Below are 23,813 nucleotides of genomic sequence, written 5' to 3'. Positions count from 1 at the left end.
CTGTGCCATTTCATTTGCTGTCATGCTGGATGGATGATTTAATAGGATTCTTAAACTGAGATCATCTTTAAAATATCAACTCAACTGAGAGTGCAAGTGCTGTCACAAATCTAGAAGTGTTTATATTGACAAGAGGAAATCAAGAGTGAGTACCTCGGCTCTGACAACTACTGCAATTTCCTTTCGGCGTTGTTGGTTCTCGAAACAGGACAGAAAGAAATCAGATGTGGGCGACATCTCAATGCCTTCATCTCAAAAGACAAGATATGGTCCGGCATTGTCTCGAGCTGACTGACACTCTTGTGAATGTAAATGCATCACAGGCCACAGACGGATAAAGCTGAGGCCCAGCTCTTTTTTTTTGTCTTTAATTACATACCGTCTCCATGCTGTGCCATTTCATTTGCTGTCATGCTGGATGGATGATTTAATAGGATTCTTAAACTGAGATCATCTTTAAAATATCAACTCAACTGAGAGTGCAAGTGCTGTCACAAATCTAGAAGTGTTTATATTGACAAGAGGAAATCAAGAGTGAGTACCTCGGCTCTGCCAACTACTGCAATTTCCTTTCGGCGTTGTTTGTTCTCGAAACAGGACGGAAAGAAGTCAGATGCGGGCGACATCTCAATGCCTTCATCTCAAAAGACAGATATGGTCCGGCATTGTCTCGAGCTGACACTCTTGTGAATGTAAGTAAATGCATCACAGGCCACAGACGGATAAAGCTGAGGCCCAGCTCTTTTTTTTTGTCTTTAATTACATACCGTCTCCATGCTCATATCTCATGATATGAGTAATGGGGGTCTACAATGAGATGCTGTCCTTTTTCCGAGTGTCACCCGTAGACAAGCGGGTTTGTTTTCATGTGTGTCTGAGCACATAAGGAGGGGAAACAGTGATCGGTAATCATTTGCAGAGGGAAAACGTGGCGCCTCATCAATCACAGTGTTCATTAAAGGTTACATCGCCACATCTGAGCAAACGTATTAGGCCATGGCGAAAGGAATATAAAAAAAATGTAATTATCCGTTATCATCAGCCCGAGGAGCCTCGGCATAATTGGGCGTTCTTTTTATTTCAAGTTGATTTGTTCTTGCTCTCTTTTGGGATTAAACCCATCAGACAACCATTATGCTGTTCATTAGCCAACAGGCCATAAAAAAAACACTGGGCCCAGTACAGAACCTGAAGATGAAAGTGGCAAGTGAACACTTTTTCTGGGTGATTCACATTTACGTAAAACTATCGGAACACCTCATGGCCGGAGGGACGAATGACGAGGACGCTGCATAAACAAACACATATCTATCTATTTATCTTTTTACACACAGAGACACATACAGTAGAGGTCCCTCTTAGCCAGTGGGATGCCAGGATGATGCTCGGTAATAGCCAATGGCGGAGCAGCTTTTAGTATGTTGCGTTCAGGAAACTCGGAGCTGCGAGAAGCATCCCACACTGTATCTTTCCCTTTCGTAACTTGAAAATTTCGTATGAAGAGACATTCGTAAGTAGAGGTACCACTGTAATAGAAATTTCCTCATGCTCATTTGATGAATGTGAACGTTCCAATGATATTTGATCATTTTTTTTCTTCAATTCTCTTAAGGCTTCACAGTCATGTTTAGTGTCTATTTCAGATTTTGTACTCGTCCCCTGAAGTGGACAAAACAAGACAAAACCAAACATTTTAAAGGAAAAATTCGTGTTAGTTATCTCTGTTCATAAACACTCATGTTCACTCATGTTCACACAGTCCAATTTTCTGACAACTTTCTGCCAATTAGCATGTGTGCTCACTCCATCTTGTGTCCATTTTTCCTCCCATTAATTCTGCATGCGTTCAGATGAGTCCCACGCATGCTGCGTCTGTCCGTTTTTTTTTCTTTGAGTCCTTTGATTCTTTAAAAAAAAAAAACAGAATGAAAGCGACTTCGTTCGGCATGCAGTTTTTCTATGAAACAACGGCATCTGCCATAGTTGTTACCTTTAGCGCCTGCTGTAAATACACATCAGGTTGACACATTCTATGCTACATCTGTCATTGCCATCTGTATTTATTGTGCTTGGGCAACTGTGTTAGCATAGCACTTTCTGACATCCGCCAGAAAATCGCCCAGGCTGGCAGCGATGTTGAATTACAAAGATGAGGGAAGGACTAGGTGGCCTCTCTTCCCACCGTTGAAGCTGCTAATGAACTGCAATTTCCCTTTGTCTCGCCGACTTCACACGCTGGCTTTAAAACGGCAAAACGACAGCGGAGGAGAATCGTCGAAGAGGGCTAAAAAAAAAAAAGGGATGGGGGTTGAGACTGCAAGAGGACGAAAGCCAAGTGAAAATCCATATACATGATTTATATGAGTGCGACTGTGCGCAGCAGGCAGAAGTTATCTTTTATTTATGAGGGCATCAGCGGCAAAGCGCCCAGATGTTAAGCTGTGCGGGGATCTCATCTCGCCCGTTGCTCTCTGGCGGTAAAACTAGAAGGTGCATGTGTGTGCGCTGCTGGGAAGAGCTGTCTGAGCATGAGTGTGTTTGTAAGCGCGTGGCACGAGACAGACAAAGCTTTGTCCATCCGTGACAGAAAAGCTTGAAGTTAGATAGTTGTCGCTGTGAGCAGGATCCTTCAAGCTTCTGCTCCGTTTGCTACATTTTGTTAATGTGGGAAGGAGAGACTAATGGGGTCATTTATGGGATTGGCTCGTTTGCTGCTCTTCTATCACTCATAGATAGAAGACACTTGTTTTCTCCTCTGTCAACGGAGCATCAAAGAGGCTCTGAAGATCCATTATGGAAATGAAGCCTTCATTGTCAACCCGCATAAGACATCATCATCATCAATCTAACCTCACATTAACACCGCCTGGGTGTAAAGAACTGGTCATGCGTACTAATAGCTCCAATAAGAGGCCGTGGATGTTGTCAACAGTGCAGCTCACATCCAAACATTGCTTCGAAGTGTGATATCAAGCTTCCCGTTTGACCTCAGGCAATTTGCATCGACGGAGACAGACATTCGAAAAACGTCGTCTTCAGATGAAGGAAGAAAACTGAAAACCACAACTTTGCTAATCATTGTGCTAAGTGTCGGGCCGTGACTTAAATGACAATCCCGTCAAATTATCACACTGGTTCCCATGCCAGTCATGAAGTTCTTGCAATATTATGACCCATCTCTTGTCAGTTTCAATACTGCGGTAGTACTTGAGACTTCAAGAGATGTCAAAATCTAATCTTCACTGCACTGTATATTCATCTGTATTCGTTTTTTTCCCCAAAAGTGGAATAAAGGGATCGCCAAGAATTCCGTTTTCCACATGATCAATCTGGCGCACCTGAGATTCAGCAGGCTATTGCATTTCACGTCAGTCTACGCTGCAGACGAAAGCTCCTGACACATAGTGATGATTGTCCTGTGCGTGCATGTGTGTGTGTGTGTGTGTGTGTGTGTGTGTGTGTGTGTGTGTGTGTGTGTGCGTGCGCGTGCGCGTGCACGTGCATGCCACCTCAACCAGCAAGTTGAATGGGGAAGGCCAGACAGAGACACTCCTTAGTGGTTGTTAAAAGCTGTTGTGTGGAAGCTCTTGAAACGTTATTTTATTCCACCACACAGCCGACAGTTTTACTGTTCACTCAAATGCACATTTTTTTTGCTGGATTTTTTTATTTTTTATTTTTTGGGACATACAGTACTAAAAAAACAAAAAAAACGAGAAATGAAAAATGTACAATATAAATATCCCACACTGCATGTCTTTATCTACTGGAAAATGTTATTTAAATCCTTCCCCTACACCAGTGATGAGCAACGGGCGGCCCACAAACCGCATGCGGGACTCGCCAATAGGCAGCGCAACCTAATTTGCTTCTACAAAGAACAAGAAACCGCAAGAGTGTGACATTCAATCTGCAATGTTCACATCAAGATACAGTAGCTGATATTAACGTGAAGCCAGGCTTATTATTTGAGCGGATGGAATATCTGCCTCTGTGACATTTATGACCCATAGAACCCTCAGCATCATAATGTTCTCAGGCTTCACACCCTATCCTAAGGCCCAACAGGGACTCCATTTCAGCACTCCAATAATAGAAAAGCCCTCCCGACCTCTTGGCCGAGCCTTTGTGGTGGGCCATTAGATATATTACGAGCACGTGCAATACTTATATGTGATAAAAGAGAGACAAATAGTCTTCTATCTTCAGTCTTAGCATGCAGCGCAAACTGCAGGAAGGGAGTTACTCGCTGCGTCCCAAAGATGCACAAGGAAACGTAAGTGGATTCAAACAGAGATCAACGTAGACAGACAGGCAACAATAACTCACACACGCGCACAAATTAACAACGCTGAAGAAAATGGCACTTCCTCGGGAGAAAGAAGCCCTCCTGTCATTTGTCAGTGTTTGCTTTGAGACGACGCAAGGTCATTTGCATTCCCTTTCTGAGTACGCATAAGTCAATACAAATGCGGAAAATGAGGAAATCAAAAATGCTTTTATCCATCAATAAAGGCTTGTTTCCTATGTGGTCCATTATAAAGACGCACGAGGTGACAGAAGCAGCCTACTGAGTGTCGCTACATGTTGTGTTTTTCTGTCTCTTCTCTGTTGGAACATGGACTTGATTGATTGATGCATGTTTTTAATCACTGAAGCCCACGCACCATTTTAGATCCAGAGTGTTGGGTAAAAGAAATAACAGGAAGACAAAACACAGGGTGAAATGGACCCCCGATGTTTAAGACACCATACGTCAGTTAGTAAGCGTGTTGCATTTTGATTGAAACCATGCATGGCTAATGGGCTTGGCAAACGACCGACCGATTGCGGGTCACAAGCCAAGGATGCAGGCACAGGGAGGCTCACGAATCTGCACATGCGCCGCCGTGTCGAGACGTTGCCAACCGGCAACATCTGGATCGAGGGGCATCTGCAGTGTCCCGCATCATCACTGGTTTCTCCGTCTTTAGAGCAGGGACCTGGCCTAGCATGGGTCGTTTGCTGCCAAAGCAGATGGTGCTTTCAGTTAGTACAGGCCATGGATGACATGTGCCGAGGCCAGGATGTGGCTGATGGACGAGCAGCCACATGCTTTGGCTTGCATTGGGTACACACACTGGACAAATTTGCTTAGTGATGAAGTGTAATTTGGGATTCATGACCATGCGTTTTGGGCATCCTTTGTGGGAGGCTTGAGAACTCATACCCTGCACAGACTTTTTGCCAGGGAAGCCATGTCGGTAGAGGGCGCTAGGGTGCTGCCTCCCCACCCAGCTTCGTGACATTGAAAGGGTATAAAAAGTATACCTGTTTTAGAGATGAGCAGGATAAATATTATGCAGTTACTGATGAGTAAAAAGGATTCTCTTTTGTCTGGCGTCTCAAATCTGCAGGCAGTCGTGGTGCAATACACATGCTGAATTCCATCACCCATCGCCAATACATTTAAACACAGTTATCGTTAGAGCCAATGTCACTTCCTGTCGGGATCTGAGTGCCTCCTGCCTTCGACGGCAACTTGCTCCATCCAATGTGGCCGCCGTGCATATATAGACACTCGCGACGTGACAAACGGCTTAAAGCAAGCATGCTTTGCTTTTTATTTGGAGAACTGTGCGAATGAGAGCGTCTTTGTTTGGGGTGGAGTGACAACGGGTGCTAATAAATACCGTATTGGCCCGAATATAATACGCTGGATGGCGCCAGATATCATTGAAGCGAATGCTGAACTTGACTCCCCAGGCCAAAGTGAACCCCTGTCATGAAGAATCAAAATAAAAATAGCGGTAAAAAGTCGGGGTCGTCTTATATTCGGGGTCTAGACATTATACCCATTCACGACGCTAGATGGCGCCAGATATCATTGAAGCGAATGCTGAACTTGACTCCCCCGGCCAAAGTGAACCCCTGTCACGAAGAATAAAAGTGAAAATAGCGGTAGCACGAAGAAGAAAAATAAAAAATAGCGGTAAGAAAGAAAAGAGAAGAAAATAATAGAAGAGATAACAGAAAATGGAGAAACGTAGCGACAATCTGGAGAAAAGTGGGTCGAAGATCGGCCAGGTTAACTGGCAGCTGAGGAGAAGTTATGATGTCATTTACATTTCAAAAATCAGAAGCCATTCATTTACGAATGTGATTGCACTTTAGTTTACATATTTAAATGTTCAGATATTAAGATTTGAATGAGGAAAAATAACATGCTTTTTCTCTCAAATATATTGTTATAATCATTTGTTTCAGATGTACTGTAATTATTTTCTGTATAAAAATTAATTTGGTGTTCAAAAAGTATTTTTTCAAAGTTGGGACTTGAAAAAGAGGGGGTCCGTCTTATAATCAGGGCCGTCTTATATTCGGGCCAATACGGTACTTTCAAAAATATGTTTGAATCATTTTAATGTGTTTAAAATGTGTTGGATTTTTAACATGGTTCATCGATATCAATATTTTTGCTGGTTCTGGAACGCATCCCCTGCAATGGGAGTTCACTACACCAAGCAAGGCACCAAAATCTTTTTTTTTTCAGGGACGGGAGGTGTCAGGAAGACCCTAAAACCCTCGAATTTTTGCTGAGTAAAGCTATTTGTCAGTTTATTTGTTAGCAAGCTCTACTTGCTGGTTAGCGGAAGATGATTTAAGGGCCGCCATGCTCTTGTGCTCTAAAAATGTCAGATAAAAAAAAGCATCATAGATATCATTGCAACTGTGAATATTAGGGAAGCACCCATTTGACCCAACAGCATCTAACTAGCACATTTAAACGTGCAATCATCCGTGCAGACTTCAAAATCTCTGATTACACTCAAAAGAGGTGATATTCTGGTGTGTGATGATTTTTTTTTTTTAAGGTTAAGTAGATGCGCAGCATTTAAGTTGATGATATTAATTTTCCAATTTGAGCTCCCTGCATCTCTTTGAGTGCACTTGCGCATCCCAAATATGTTGCCGTTGGGTCACCTCTGAGGCATCGGTCTTGCAGCGCCTCTCTCTGATTCAGCTCCCGCAGCGCTTTCCAAATTCATCAATAAATGAATCACACAATACAGCTCGAGCCATATGACGCATCGATAAAAATGTCAACATTAACCGGATGGAGAGACTTTAATCAGTCGGCAGCGGTTGAGCTGAGGGATAAGCGAGAAGGTGGAGCAGAGCGAGGCACCCTTCAACTTGATGCCACCTATTATGAGTGACAGTCGCTGCTCAGTATCTTTGAATGATACCGGCAGCCTCGGAGGGCTTCTTTTGGGTGCGGCACAAAATAAAGGTGATATGGTGCAAGTTTGACTGAAAAGTAGATTTGCATCATCATTGCCAATTTCATGCGCCGAGTATGTCTGCAAATCACTTCCCATTAGTCAAGATATGCTCAAAATGTAACTGAGGGAGGAAATTAATTGTGACGGGTAACACAATCTACACAGACATAAAACCAGATTGCACACTGCGTCTCATTTTGTGCACATTTGTCAAATCTGGCTTTAGCAAGAGTCCATTGTTTATGATACGCGTTGAGGAAATGCATACATGTGGATTACTGTCAACAACCGACAGTTGTATTCTAGTTGACCCACAAATTTGGACGAAGCCGAGAGCTGCGGTGAATGCAGGCTTGCAGGCGACATTTGATAGGCTGACGCATCGAGACGCTTCTTTTGAGTCAGTATTGTGTGAGCTCACAGGCGGATTGCCGAGAAGAGACCGATGGTCTCATAGCAGATTTTACAGCATGCTAATGGACAATTAGACATGTCGTGACTAAAGTGTCATGGTTATTCTCATTATATGCTATTCAGTACTGCTGCAGTGCCATAATGTTCCGCTGAGGCGAAGTGAGGTGCCATGAATAGTTGTCAGTGTTTCACTCGAGGGCCTTTTATTTGATGTTTCATTTATCTGAATTGCATTGGCTACTTATTATTAGCCACAGTAATTGGATTCTTGATAATTAGGACAGTCCCATTCTCACTCTGCGCAGACTTGACTCCAGGGGCCTTACTGGTCCTTTTGAAATGCTTTTGTTGTCTTAGGTCCACACCAAGGCGACAGATACATGTCTCTCTCTTTGTTTAAGACTGAAAAGAAATTTTTGAGCGAGGGTTTTTTTTTTTCTGCTGTTGCTACGTGACGAAGCAGAGCCACTTTAAGAGTTAACAATAAGCCGATTGGAGTTTGAGACCAGCTAGCCCGTCACAGATTTTAAATGAATTTCAGGGCCATTGCACGTAAAAAGGTTTTGAGCATCTGTTATTGTTAATTACAGTATTCAGTACTTTTGAATAGGAGTCTATCACCACGGCAACTCATAATTTGGCAATATTTACCCACTCTTTCTTGCAAAAAGTGCCCTGAATCTGAGATTGCAAGAGTATCTTTTTTTCATGGCCCTTGCTGGGCCAAGCAGACAAAGCAATTTCGAAGATGATGCCCCCCAGGAGCACCAACGAATGCCCCCTCAACATGTGCATTCATCCACTAAGAGCAGCCGACGTGCCCCGACAATTTCTCGTCAATGGGGGAGTTGCACCTTCAACATGCGCACTGATGGGCAATCCGTCAGTCCTCCTGCTCCTGTCCTCCCCCTGTTAGGTGGCGCTCTCTTCTTTTTTTATGTTCTTTAGGTGGGTTGAAACTGATTTTTAAATTTTTTTTTCGTGGTAGAACAGAAAGTTGTCGAAATAGAAAATTTAGCAGCTGCTTAAACTCGTTCCAACTATTGTGTGTTGTCTTCTATTTTTATTTGTATGCCATTGTCACCATGTGTTGAGTTTGATATATTATGTCACCTTCAGACCACAACACATATGACAATCGTACATATCCTTGAAATATTTCCATTACTTAATTTAGCCTTTGTGTGTGCGTGTGCTTGCGGTGCTATCCTAATGAAGTCTGCTGTAACCAAGGAAGTGCTTTCACCACATTAGCGCTTCACTCCCTTGTGTCTCAGTGGTCGTCTTTATTACGCAGCCGGGTCATCTTTTGGTCTTGGTCACCGAAGCCTTCGTTTCGAGGTCTGAAAGCACGACATCGATCCCAAAGAGAGATGGAGGCCATTTGTCTGCGCAGAAGAAACTGAGGGAGATTTGTTTGTGGCTCCTTAGTTTACAGTTGACATATTGAATGAAGCAGCACGGTGACCTGGTGGTTAGCGCGTCTGCCAGTCGAGACAACCGCCTGTGTGGGGTTTGAATGTTCTCCGCTTTCTCGCGTTGTTTGTCTGCAGGTCAACTGGCTCCCGCCCACACTCTCAAAACATGCGCCTATCAGTGTGAATGTGAGCGTGAAGTGTTGTTTAGATATCCGGCATCTTGCTCACACTGTCAGCTTGGAGATTAAATATTAAGCAGAAACAAATGGACGCATGCGCAGAATTTGGATTCATAAACGTCTCCCTCAAAAGGCCTGTCCTTTTTATCTTAGCAGTTGATCCATGCCACGCCCCTACGGGGCGCGTTCTCTTGTAATGAACTTAATCTGCAGATCAAATGAGCCGGCAGGGATCGCCGACCTTTGTGAAACTGAGACCTACCAAACGGAACACATGCGTAACAAACCGAAACAGTCGGGCCGAATGATTTGGATGGTTTAAAATATATAGTTTAATGGTTCAATGGCTTAGCAGTGGTCAAGTTCTCTCTATTTTAGCCCATCACTTGCCTGTACACCTGTAATTAAAAGTGGTTTAATTCGGTGGGACTCCACCACAAAGTCATGGCTCCAAATGCAATTCATGACACTCCTACATTGTGTACCGAGCAAGGATATTACTGATACGCATGCATGCGCCTGTGTCTGCTGCTGGTCTGAGAATGTCGAGGCTGAAGGTAATGTTTTTCCATTTTTCCTTAATGCCAGTAGGTCAGGGAGTGTCGGCTGGGCAGAACTTCATTACAGAAGCCCAGCAGGCCCCCGACATCTCCTGTAGGGATTCATTATGTTGCTGCTCCAACCAAAACCCCCCCCTCCACCGATGACCCCCCCCCCCCCCACCTCATGTACAGCAACTTGCGACGTTCATAAAGGTTTCCGTGTAATGTCAGGGAACTCGGGGAGAATTCACTTTGCACAGTGTCTTCATTTTTTCCCCTTTGCTATGAGAGGTTGTAGGTAGAAACAGTTGCACAAGTACCTTTAACCCCTTCAGGGACAGCGGTTACTACAGTGGACAGTTTATCATGTTATCAGGTTACAGGGTGCATGAAAGGGTCAATGCAATCAACAGCTATTGGACTTCCGAGAAATGACCATAATGCAGGGGCTATTTTGACGTATTTGCGAGTGTCTCTAAAAATGTGACAGTAAGAAAGCCTCTGCGCTTAAAAAAACAAAGTGGTATTTTTTCACAGATTAAAAAAAAATATGAATACTGTATACTAGCTTGTCTATATTTTTTTAAGGGGAATTCAGCTCCCAAATTTTCTTCACAATAATGTGTTCTATGCACCTTCACTCATCTTAAAAAATATATATAAAAAAAACATTCATAAGCAGCAAAACCCACCCGTTTTTATCCATCTCCGGGGGCGGCCATTTTGACACTTTCTGTCGACTGAAAATATCTTCACAGTTGCTCTGGGCTCAGGTAACAACAAATCAAGGCTCATGTGTATCCTGAAGCTGACACATCAAGTCTTGGATTGGTATTCATTAGGATCAAGCCATTCCTTAAGGGAAGGACTTGAACTGACGCTTGTTTTCGGTAGGCTTCTGCCTTCTGTGCAACTTGAAATTATGGTATTGTGTAATTTTTGCCCCCCTTCGATTCACAATTCGGTACTGGTACCAGTACACGAGTTACCACCTTTTCAGCACAAACCTATTTGATATTGTGTCAAACAGCTAGTGTGGTTACTTTTATTTTATAAAAACAATCTCTAAAGTGCAATTTGTTGTAGTTTACACCTACATGCACACTGGGCGTCGCCTTTGGTACACAGACGTAAACTTGAATTGTCAGTGGTCACAACTGACATTCTTGGTTGGGCCTGAGATGGTGACTAAACCTGTCTAGTTTTTTTAGCCCAGAGCCAAAGGCTGTCAACATGATAAACTCACTTCATGTCACACAAGGTGGCCTGCCACCGACATACATACAAACATGCCCAGAAACGTTTTGTTTGGTTATTTATTTTATTGTTTGATCATGGACTGCTTGCTCTTCCTACTTGATTGATGGCTTCAATGTAATTGCCACTTTCTCTCTAGTATTACTATTATTTATTTTGCCATTCATGCATGTGAAGTCCTCTGTCTCCAATGCTAATTCAATATGTAGGGGGGGAGATGGATTGAACTACAGATTAGGTTTGGTTAGGTCGCACATTGACACAAACCACATGTGCGCTCTGGGTTACCTCATAAGGGATAAGGGAGTCAAGGACAAGCAATTTGTCTGAGCTTTGAATTAATTTGCAGTATAAAAAAAAGATGGGGATATGGAAATGCAAGTAATTAAGTTGATAGATTGGATGCAGCGTGTGAGATTCACGTGTCATCATCGCTACAGTGCTCCCAGGATGGAGATTCGCCATCACAGGCAGAGTTCAGATGCCTCAGCGTGCACCGGGAGCATTTGTCAGTCCTTTTTTTTTTTTTTTTTTCCCCTTCTCCTAACACATTTGTTGCAGTTGCGCTCAACCGGTTACATATTAGTAATCAATCAATTATCCTTCTTAGGTCAAGAAACACATTTTTTAGTTTGAAATGTACATGTAAAGATTTTGGCACCTGGTAACCATCCATCCATTCACAACTCATCATTTGCATAGAATAAGGGGATCGATACAAATGCTGTCATTGATTTACAACTATAGTTCTTGGCTTAGCCTGGATTTGCAAGGCAAGGTGAAGTCTTCAATTCGTGTAACTATATTCCCAATAGTTTTAACTCTGCAAAGTAGTAAACACCGATGTACAAATTGTTTGTTTGTCTGACCAAATATTGGCTTGCCCAAATACACGCTCCCCTGTCGTCGGTGACTACATGACAGTCCAGTCGGCAGTCTGAGTGACTCTGTGATAAACAGACCAATTACCGAGATGTGATTGACCTGTCCACGGGCAGACCTGCTCATTCTAAAGATAGCAGAGACCTTTTTATTGCCCTGCTAATCTCTCCTATCACTCTGTATTTTATTTCCTCCTCCTCGTCTTCTCTTCCCCTTTCCCCGGCCCCTCATTCCCCCACTTCCCTCCCCACACCTTGTGTACAGAGCTCAAGGTCATCCGATTTTTCCCCTCTCCACTGTCATCAGTGACCAGTGAGCATGGACGAATTTAGCAGAGTCTTAGAATGTCGATCTTCTTTTCCTGCACAGGACTTTTGGTTTGATTAGCTTGTCTTTATTGTTTTGGGTATTTTCCAGCTTTGTCAACTTTATTGATATGCAGTACATGTTCTGCTCGTGGGATCAGAAAATGTTGGGGACCGCTGCTGTAGTGCACTTTTTTTTTTTAATTATTATTTTATTGAATGGATGAAAATGAAGTGGCACAATCAAGCTGCAAAAGACCAAGTAGCTAAGTTTGGGATATGAATAAAACATGATTGTAACTGGTATTTAGCATTTCAAAATTATTTACATCTGTGTCACTTTTGAAAAAAAAAAAAAAGCAATCTTTCCTGCCATGCTACGAGAAGCTTGTTACCCCCACCATACCTTAAAACATCGTCATTTAGTTTACTACTTCACTTGGGAATGAATGAATTCAAACAGCGAGCTTTACCTTAGCATGCTCAAGAAGGTGGCAGTAATGCACCAAAAGTTTGCCAATTGCCAAAAGAATGTGGAAAAAGAAATGGATCCAGAAGTAGTAGTAGTCATGGCAACAAGAATTTACTATTTAAAGCACCAATCACAATAATCGAGCAGGATTGTACCTTTGGCCGCAATGTGTCATGGCAACAAGAATTTACTATTTAAAGCACCAAAAGTCACAATAATTGAGCAGGATTGTACCTTTGGCCGCAATGCGACGTGGGATTCTAGTTAAGGGTAAGTCATTTTAAACCAAAAAGTAAAACCTTTCCATAGTTAGACCTGAAATTTTGTCAAAACACTCTGAGAGTCTGTGTGTGTTTGGAGAGTCAGGGTGCGCTCCCCTCCCATTAATTTCCAAATGCAGCCTAGGTTATAAACCAATCAGCAGCTTGTATTTGATCCGTTTCCATCTGTATTGCCTTGCCACAATGGGTTCCAGCACTCATTTTTTTGTGGCACTCCGTCATAACAGAATGACACATTCGAACAATGTTTCCAAACGGTCACGGTGAAGCAGTGTGTGTTTAAAAGCGTATTTACAAACACATCTACGATTAGTGTCCTTTTCACTTATACTTGCGTCTTGACGACTTTATACATTTGCATGAATCTTAGCAACACAATTTTCTTCTGTTCCGTTCACCCTTGCAAAGAAAACACATGTGAGTTACCTCTTCCGTTCTGGAACACGAAGGTACTTGTACAATTGTCATTAGCCTAATTTCCCACAGGCCTAATGATCCTAGCTGTGTGCAGACTCGAGCATGTCACATTAGGTTGGAATCCCTGCTGTTTACGCTCACGTCCCAGATTACCACTTGGAAATTTATCACCACAGGAGACGAACTCCTCGTTAACTTTAAAACTTCCCTCACCCATTCCTCACCTTGACCCAATATTGAGGGTGAAAAGAGAGGCGTTCAGAATGGATGAACATTTAGATGCAGAACTTTTCGGGGACCATGTGTTTGTCACTGTCTGCATAGTTGCTTCATCTTTTGCCTGTCCTTTGTTTGAGTCGGTACAATGTCCTCCGCACTGCAATACTTCCTGCTTCATGTTGGCATACTGAACATTAAGAGGAAATATGAGCAATGTGGCTGCGTGGGGCACATAAATGATCCCTTTCCATCTTATATTCGCCTGTGGATAGAGAGACACATTGAAATACTCCTTGTGCGAGGCCAGTGAAAATGGCAATTTCCTTCAGACATATTTTTGAGGTGCTTTCCTTTTTTTTTTTTTTTTTTTTTTTTTTTATGTTGTCCGTGTGGAACAGTCACATCTCCTGTAAACACAGTTGATTACAGTCTAAATGGCATTTTTTCATATTTTTCATTTAACTTGTTGTAAGGTTGAGATTTTGGAGTGTGTCAGTTGGGATCTTTGTCCGTTCTTCGAGAATTACATTTACATGGGCAGATGTTGCACTAAATTTAAATTTACAGGAAGTACAATACATCTTGTGAATTTTGAAAATATTCAAAGCTGGATACTGAGAATAGGAGAACTGTACATTCAAATGACTTTTTTTTTTTTTAATAAACTTTGTGTCCAGAATAATCCGGATAGGGGTGGATCCCATAAACGAAGACAAGGATAAGATCTAGGTACCAAAAAAAGTTGATTTACAAAACGCAAGACCGACAAAGTACAACTCAGTACGCTGTTCACAAAGAACCAGGAGAATTCGGAACAAACCAAAAGCGCTTGCAAAAGGCAAGGAACGAGAAAACGTAAATTACTGGCTAACTCAAAGGACAAGAGAAACCCAAACACGAGAATACAAAACTGAGATTACACAGTAAAAAATACAAGAGAAACACAATGAACTTCGTGGCAAAACTATGAGGGAAAAATCGAGAACGTCTAGAAAACTGAAGCACCTAGAAACAGTTGTGAGCAAGGTTTAATAATCTGACCACCACACACTGAAAAACAAACAGGACGGGATCATGATACGTTGCTTTATAACTGAAAAGAAAAATGTTTAATAGAATAGAGAACAGCAATATCTGCGGTAATTTTTTTTTTTTATACTTGTACAGCTTAATGCAATTACTCAAACATACAGCCCAGTCGAACTGCAATTTTGTCATAATGTAGTTTATTCCCATTAATTCCCCAACACATCCATAAATTCCGATTACTGTCACTGCAAATATCCAGACTTTTACCACCTAGCATGCTAATCGATTCATTAACAACTGATTAACAAGTGCCCTTTGTCCATTTATTTTTTTTGTGTATATATGGGTCAGTTCCCGCCCCAGGCTGTTGCTGTAAATCAGCACCTCATTTACATCAGCTCGCCGGATCACATCTGGGTTGTTGTTATGATCCGCAGGGGTGGGAAAGACAGCGAACAACTCACCTGTGTTATTTATGGTAGCTGCTCGCTGTGAAACCAATAACGGGAAAAACAAGGTGAAACGAAAAAGAGGAAAAACAGTCGCTATAATGTACCGCTCGAGGCTCGGGTTTGTAATTAAGGGGGACCTCTCAGCAATGTCCTACATGTTCCTTTACATTGTGTTTCAGGGTGACAAATGTGCCCAAACGGCGCTTTGATGCCAATCCGGTTGTTCTATAGTCTGATACCAATGATTCTTCTAAAGAAGCTGATATCCTGCATACATTATGCTAATAAATACATAACATATAAGAATATATTGTTGTGTGTATTTTTCAAAAATATACATGTTGTCCACTTCATAACTCCCTTTGTCGGACCAAAAATAATAAAATGCTACCCCAATAGCATGCAGCTGAAGGAAAACAAACAAAAATACAGGTCATGACACATCAGTTACTTCAGTGCAGATGATAGTGTTTTGAGGACAGGAAATGCGATCTTTTGTGGTCTTATGCTCAGTATAACCATTACATTGGAATGATAATGTTGCAAATAATATCTGAGGAAAGGATGAAGGTCAGGTAAAATAATGGGTTGCTTCCGCATGGACATGCATCACATTTTGTGTTGATGTGGTTAAGGTGGTGTCATCAAACATCTTTGTGGTTGCAGGAGGCATCAATTTGGTGTGGGCGTTGCGTGATTTTATTGTCTTGACAGAAGTAGCAGCAGGTACTGTAAGTTTTGCTGAGAACACGCGCAGAGTGGGCACTGGCTATGCAAAGTGTGCATAAATAACAAAAAGTCGAGAATGGTTGATTGGTTTATCAATTCTTTCCATTTTAGACCGCCAATAAAAAAATTAAATGACTCATTATTTCTGTCTGGGGTTGTTTTTTTTCATATCCACACTGATTGTGGTGCATGTTAAACTTCCGGGTCATGCAAACGTAACCAATTAAATATTCAAATCATATTCGGTCCTGTGGACCATTTTTTGGAATCTTTGATCCGAGCCAAATATTTACATTTGAAGTCGGTTCGTCTGCTGGTTCAAATTTAATTTTTAGATTAACTGAAAAAACACAGTCACTTTTTTTCTTTTTTTATGATTACCCAACAATAGAGAATGAGGAGGCAAGAGAATATACGGTATATATTTTTTGTGATACTCTATTTGCTGCACGTCTTAAATATGTACTCTGCCTTATTTTTGAACGTCTTTGCAGTGCTGTTTCTTCTGTCCTCATTATACAGCGCTTCAAAGGACATGTCATGGATTGAAGGGTACACTCAAGACAGCAAGTTAGATAATTACGCTGCCAGTCTTTTCTCAGATCCTCGCAGAGATTTTACAACATGATATTGTTCCAACGGTGAATCATTCTCCTTTAATACACGGTTACAGCGGTAGCCACTGTATCGTAGTTGGCTAGACAGGCGTCTTTCTTTGGGTCGGTACACTGTATTTATTTTTTTTATTCTTTTTTTTTTTTTTTTTTAATGTTAGATGGAATTGAACTGGATGCTACACTCCCTCTGTTTAATCCTTGGAGCCCAGGATAACTGTTTTCAAAAGTAATATACATGATAATTTGAAAAATATAAGGTCATAGGAGGAGGCTTCAGAATTTTTGCTGTTTCTATTGATGGCCTCAGGCCTTTGGCACATGTGTGTGACACATGAGCGAGATTATTATTTGGGTGTGTTGATGTTTTTGTAAGAACCCGTTACTGTGTAAAATGTGATGAAATTGATTCAGTGCCACGCATGGTCGCCGGGTTATCACACATCTTCCTGCGCCACAAACTCATTCAATCTCCATCTCGCTTCTGTGAACCTGCTTGACCGGCTTGCGCAGCGGCTTTCCATTTCTCATTCCGCCACTGAGAAAAGGATTCAAGGTTAATTTAGTTCATTTATTTGACTTGACTGTCATGACTGACTGTATTGCAGTGCTACGTGATTTTGATTGAAATCTCGATTTTTCATTCGCATATCAACATCTTTCTTAAAAAATAAATAAATAAATAAATAAAAAATAAAATAAAAGGATGAACCATGCTCAATGTGATGGAGTGACATCTGTCACAGGTGGATGTTGGAGCCTTGCCATCATGCACATTTGACTTCAGTAGTTGGGGAAAAGTAAATGAAATGTTTTATTGCCCATGAATCCATTTATGTTGAATTTCTCCTCGAGGGATTGTAATTTGTATCATAATCAAATGAATAAATTAACCAAGTATTCAGTCTGAAGGACGGCATTGCACGAATACAACTCCACATTAGTTCCTGCCATTATCTTTTTATGATAGCCTCGTGTTCTCTCATCAATCTGATTAAGGTTGACAACATTCACTCCAGATCTCAACTTTTATTCCTCTTTCGGTCTGCTATGTGAAGTTCACATTCAGTCCAATGTGGTTGCACATCCTTGCACAAGCAATAAAAAAAACTTCACTCTTTCTGCATCACATCGCATCACATCATGTCATCCCCTTTCATCACACTGTCCATTGCTTTTTGGATTAGACCAACAGGTCATGAACAGTGTTTAAAAAAAAACAACATTCTTGTTTTCAATGGAAAACATAAAACTCACTTGTCCTTTCTGTCATTCAGACAACATTGAATCCGATGTTGAGTTAAACCTGTGCTGTAATTAAGGTTTGTCATGTCATCTGTGATGGTTGTCAAAGCTTGCCTCTTTAAAGATTCTACAGCCAGCAAGGATAAGATTTGTTTTCTCTGATCCGGACAACCACTAAAATACTGTTCTGTATCCACGACAAGACATTTCCAGCTACTGACATGACATGAATGGGGGTTACTTTGACAGTGGTGTCGTCTATTTTGACAGTTTTCAGACAAAAAGCAAAACAAGAACAACAAAACAAACCAAAGACCACTGTGCCCCTGAATGAACCCTGAGACTGGGATTGGCAATATTTCTTTTCCTCTCATCCATCTTTCTAAATTTTTACTCTGGACAATCCCAAAGAGTGCAATCGGAACATCAGTGATCACTGTTGGCCTCCTTTCTACTATCATTTCATTTGATACACAAACTGCTATTCGACTCAGGCTCCATGTTGGGATTGTTTTCCAAGTGAGCATCTCTCCCTTCAACTCGAGAAGCCGATGTCAAATTGAAACAAAGATGCCTACATTTCACACTGCAAGCCCAAGCTTTACCAGCGCACCAGTAGCTCTCGATAACTAAAACCACAAAGACACCTGACATTGACCGGAAAGCCAGCTAGAGCTCAGGATGACTGAGTGGCAATGATAGCTGGAAGGAGTGTCGATAACTGCGCTGGGCGCTTTGGGCCATGAAACATGACTCAATTTGTTGGAGTTAACTGTTCTCTGGCTCCTTGAGAAGCTGCAAGTGAGAAAGCATCCAAGTGAATGTTACTTTAATAACAACGAATAGCTATAAAGAGAGAAAACATGGTAAAGCAGATGATCTATAAATTTAAAGTTTTTTTTTTTAAATTATCCTTGTTAATGTTGTCCTTTAGTTCATTGTCTGTCCTGTCTGAGGTCTATTTGATTTTCACATTATGAAATAATGTACTTTTTTACTGTAAACACTCCTGATGAAAATTTTTGTGATACAGTACAGTTGACTCGTTTCCAATGAACCTTTATTGCTAAATCTCTACTGCCCCCATGTGGTTGTCCAGTTCACTACACATTTCAATTCAAAAAAAGGTGCTGCAAGTGAACTCAAGATTGTATACTTATTGTGTGTTTAAATGTGTTGTAGTTGGTAAATGTCCTTTTCCAAGGATCCAAAAAAAACCTTTCGACTTAAGTTTATGCACCGAGTCATTTCGTTAGTCAATATCCTGTCAAAAAACTAGTATTAAGCATCTCCAAATGTTTATTCTAATGTATTTTATAGTGCCCATTATCCTCATCATCAAGCATCTTTCTAATGTGTACGATTTAATGCATTCTTGTCTGTGCTCTCTGTGCAGTGTTTATCATGGCTGCAGGACTGCTGGTGTACCCGTTTGGGCTCAACTCTTCACTCGTCAGGTCCTTTTGCGGAGACTCGGACGTCTACAACGCCGGCGAGTGCCAAATTGGCTGGGGGTACATGTTGGCCATTGTGGGAGTGCTGCTCACCATCTTTTTGCCCTTTTTTGCCAAATATGCACCAAAGGAGCAGCTGTCTCCCACCCCTTTGCCCGCTCTCTTATAATATTTTTTTCCTTTTCACTGCTTTCGCTGAGCTGCCTTTAAAAGACTGATGCATTTTTTTTTTTTTTTAAAGATGCTGCTCTGAAATGCAGTTTGGGAAAACTGGCTCTTTTGTGCATTGTCTTCCTATGTGTGATATGTAAAATGACTTCAGTTATGTTTCATATAAACATTTTTTAAAAACATCATTTTACCAGCTTGTAAACACTTTAACTCGGCCTTTCCATGAAGATGTTGTCCAGTGTTAAAGGGGCATTTAATGTAATCATGATTGCAGCATTTTTGTGTTTTTGCCCTTCTTTTGTGGGTCAGAAGTCAACATGACGGGAACATGAACTATTCCAAAACAAACAGGACATATGTGCACAAAGGAATTGCAAACACAACTTGATGTGGAATTTTTTTTCCCCACATCAGAAATCAATTATTCAAGAAAGTTCTGAGGAGTAATATACAAGTACCGCTTTTTTTTTTTTTTTTTTTTTAATTCAAGGACATTTACCTGGTGGAACTGTACATATGAACAAAAAAAGCAAACAGAATTGAAGTTTAACGTTCTGAAAATGGCGAGAAATTGAACTCTGGCCTACTAAAGGATCAAGAGGAGCTTTCTCTGAGATGCTACTTTTTGTGACTATCATGTAAAAAAAAGGAGAGTCAACACACAGATTTTGGTGTGTCTTTTTTAACAGACGTATAACAACAGATCGTGGTTTCTCAGTAGCGTTGTCCAAAATGTCAAACTTTTCCCTGAATTACAGTGTTTGTGTATGTGACTCGCTTGTTAAATGTAAGCAATCACCTGTTGTCTACAGCAAACACAACTTAATTCCGGATAAAACAAACAAACAAACAAAAGGCAGCGAAATTTGGGGATTTTTTTCAAAACAAATGCATGAGAAGACTGACGGGACGTAAATGATAGAATAACTTGCTGTCGATTATAATGTGATGTGACCAACTTGTGCCTTTGACAAAGACAAGTGTTCAATACCGTTATCAGGTTGTCGTTTCCACCATCACAGCATTTCTACTGAAAAAAAAAATCGTGGAATACGTTTTTTTCTTCTTCCTTCACATGTTTGATGCAGTATCATACCATTCCGATCTGAAACTAAATTACAGGCGAAAAAGGAGTTGTTTTATAATCCTTGTAATGGTGAGAAGATCAAATCAGGTAGTTCAATTATGGCAAGAGGCATCTATGCCACTTATATCAAAGTGAAGAATCTTTTTAAATTGTTGTTGCTGTAAAGGTTGTAACAAAACATCTGATCTTATTTCCTGGAATCATTGATCTCTTTGACCCTTTTGAGTGGTTGAGCAAGGAGTTGTACAAATCAAACCTTTCTTATCCGAGCACATTATTCTAGCGTGTGTATGTGTGTGGGGGTGACGAGGGGATTGGAACGCTGCTCTTTCATGGCCCTACTTGTCTTAAAATACGGTAAAACTGCCAGCGTGCTCCCACAAAACTGCTACTTCAGCAGTTACTTTCCCTGCACACTGCCACTTCATCAAGCTAAACTTCCTTTTCAGTGTGTGAGCTCATACATTGTTTTGTATTAAATGTGGATGGGTTTAACTTTCAGCATTCGGGTCCCTATAATGCCCTATCCCGATCGCAAGAAATGCTCATTTTAAGGGTGCCATATTAAAAAAAGAGGTTGTGAAGAACAACTGTTTGGACCTCATACTGTGGGACTGACTGGTGGGATTGCAACGGGTCTGTTTTGCCCCCCTTTTTGTTAAAAACCTCTTTGTGTAAAGAGTCTCAGCACTGGTGAACGTGTTTTGGTAGGTTAGACTTTTTTTTCCCTTTGTTGTCGCTGTAAATAAGATTACTGTACAGTACTTGCTATATCGTTGGTCTTAACTGCCTGTTTTTGAAATTGTATTTGGAGAGATGACTTTGTTGTGTTTGCAGTAATCTGTTAACATTGTTTGCTGTTCTGTGGTTTTCTTTGTAATAAAAATACACAATGATTTTTGGTAACATTCATTTCCTTTAAATGAATTGCCAAGAAAGACACAAGAATATAATCAAAACAGCCAAGTGAATGCAACTGTGTAAATACAGTATTCTTGTTTTCATACAACAGAACGAAGACAACATAAACAATTTTTAACCTTATATAAAAAAATATATACACTGTAAATGTGTATAATGCTATAAAACAATAACCATGTGAAAATATTGCTCTTCGCTCTTCCGACACTTTCAGTTGTCAGGCTTCATGAAGTAATCTGACGAGTTTGCGCATGTGAGTGTCGCAGGCTTTGATGGCCTCCTGAGCATTTCTGACCTCTGAAGGCTTGGCTGCTCGAATTGACATGCACACCAGGACATCTCTGACGCGGTCATAGTTACCGACACAGCGGTAAACTTGACCACGGATAAGGCGAGGCAGCTCTTGCTCCTGAAAAAAAAAAAAAAGTCACGATGTCAATACCTTGGCATTGTGCGCACTTTCTGTCTTCAAATGTACCAAAGTAAGTGGGTGATTATGGGCTCAATTCTCAAAACAGTTGGGTAAAAAAGAAAATGGACCAAGTGACCAAACACTCTGGGTTGTTTTGTATTAAATAACTCAAGTTGTTGCATTGTTTTATACAAAACGACACAATTTGGGGGGGTCAGACATCCAGAATGAAGCACCGAGTACTGTGTAATGCATATTCCCAACTCACGTGTTCATAGAAGAGACACTGCACAACCTCCTTGCCATCTCTCAACAGAAAGTTTTTGGCTCCATGGCGACCAATTGTGACAGCGGAATCAAGAGTGGCTGATGGGAGAGCACATGCTGGAATGTTAACATGGTTGTGAGATGAGAGGAGAGGCAACTGTGATCCACAAGCAACTAACCAAATATCTCAAAAAAACACATGACTTTGTCTTTAAACTGGCTCCAGTGTTTCATGCCGTCGATGACTGCAGTCAAAATCCTGAGTGAGTTGTCAAACGGTGCTTTTTTGGGAACGCTTTTCTGCTCAACAAAGAAAAATAGTACAGAAAATACAGAGATTGCATTGACTTATTAACATATTGATATAGTGCATGTTAAGTGTTTGATACCGTTTGAGTTTCTCCTGTAGTCTGGGGTGTACTTGCACTGCTTTTCCCCACAAAGGTGGGCTTCTGCGGTCCAAAACTGCTCGTAAAATTCCATTGGTTTTGTGTCTGAGCAGCTGGCCCGCTAGGTGGACCGACGGGACGAGGCAGAGATCTGAACTGTGCGGGATTAGCCGGCCTACAAGATGATTGTTGGCCCATCTGAGAGAACCCGTGATGAGGTGTCTGCTTGCTTGAGGCACTCTGACTGCTGGAAGATGGTTGATACTGGTTCTGTCTGGTAGCGAATATTGATCCGGAAGCCTGTTGTCTCTCAAGGTTGCCGGGTGTTCCCATCTTCGAACTGAGAACGAAACAAAACTCAAACCAAATTTTCAACAACTGATCACAATGTTCATGTTATACATAAGGCGTGTGCTGCCATTTAACGTTCACAGTGCTGTTGCAGTGACGACCATGGCAATGGCAACAGACAAAACCCACTTTTTACTTCCAGCTTTGTACGGATATGGTAAAGGCGCGTAAGATCTCATCGTTGGTGCAGGTCGAAAGCTGCCATGTTGTGGAGACTGAGTAGATCGTGCCATGTCCCGATTGTTCCACTGGTGACTTGGATGAACGTCATAAGAAGAACCTGAGGCCTGGTAAGACCCATAGGCACCTGAGGAGAAAGTCATTCTCAAGAAACCCTTTGTTAAAGGAAGAGTTTGCTTGTGAGCAGCCAGTCGTTCCATAATATTGGTAAGTAACATTCAGTCTAATGCCCTCACATTGGTGATGTTTTTGGAGGCTCCTATGGTGAAGAGGACTTACTATCCAAGTTTATGACACATTCATTTTTCTCACTGGGTGTTCTAACACTCTTGCAGTAAAAGTAAACAGAGCCTGAATGAATACTTGACCTGGTGCACCACAAGGAGCAGGTGAGTTGTTAGGTGGCATGAACTCGGTGTGAGAGAAGAAGTTATTCTCAGAAGGAGTCGACGTCAGAGGAATTCGATTTCTTTTATTCTGATTGAATAGCGGCACGGGGAGGCAGCCTGATTGAGACAGAGGGGACAACAAAGCTTTGGTTCCGGGTTCAATTCCAGCTCCGGCCTACCTGTGTGGAGTTTGCATGTTCTCCCCGGGCTTGCGTGAGTTTTCTCCGGGTACTCCAGTTTCCCCCTACATTCCAAAAAGATAAATGGCAGGCTGATTGAACACTCAAAATTGTCCCTAGGTGTGAGCGCGAGCGCGGATGGTTGTTCGTCTCTGTGTGACCTGCGATTGGCTGGCAACCGGTTCAGGGTGTCCCCCGCCGACTGCCCGAAGACAGCTGGGACAGCACCCCCCGCAACCCTTGTGTGGATCAACGGATCGGAAAATGAATGAGTGAATGTTTTGTCAAGCACG

General features: G+C 41.6%; 2 protein-coding genes across 3 annotated transcripts in view; one reads left to right on the top strand and one right to left on the bottom strand.

Moving 5' to 3' along the window:
* Positions 1-20,219, top strand: part of lhfpl7 (LHFPL tetraspan subfamily member 7) — a 66,500-nt gene extending 46,281 nt beyond the window's left edge. Inside the window, exon 3 of the mRNA XM_019895235.1 lies at positions 19,117-20,219. Within this exon, the coding sequence (XP_019750794.1) occupies positions 19,117-19,343 (227 nt within the window). The 3' untranslated portion in view covers positions 19,344-20,219. The remainder of the gene's footprint in view (positions 1-19,116) is intronic.
* A 1,106-nt stretch (positions 20,220-21,325) lies between these two features.
* Positions 21,326-23,813, bottom strand: part of spata22 (spermatogenesis associated 22) — a 4,013-nt gene continuing 1,525 nt past the window's right edge. For both annotated transcript variants that reach the window (XM_019895219.1, XM_019895218.1), the window contains exons 3-8: positions 23,321-23,458; positions 22,902-23,079; positions 22,422-22,761; positions 22,212-22,332; positions 22,034-22,131; positions 21,326-21,762 (exon numbers count right to left, since the gene is read on the bottom strand). In XM_019895219.1, the coding sequence (XP_019750778.1) occupies positions 21,571-21,762; positions 22,034-22,131; positions 22,212-22,332; positions 22,422-22,761; positions 22,902-23,079; positions 23,321-23,458 (1,067 nt within the window). In that variant the 3' untranslated portion in view covers positions 21,326-21,570. The remainder of the gene's footprint in view (positions 21,763-22,033; positions 22,132-22,211; positions 22,333-22,421; positions 22,762-22,901; positions 23,080-23,320; positions 23,459-23,813) is intronic.

This window comes from Hippocampus comes, unplaced genomic scaffold (genome assembly GCF_001891065.2).
Source record: "Hippocampus comes isolate QL1 unplaced genomic scaffold, H_comes_QL1_v1.1 scaffold177, whole genome shotgun sequence".
In the NCBI taxonomy this organism is placed as follows: domain Eukaryota; kingdom Metazoa; phylum Chordata; class Actinopteri; order Syngnathiformes; family Syngnathidae; genus Hippocampus; species Hippocampus comes.
This window is presented reverse-complemented; position numbering and strand designations above follow the sequence as displayed.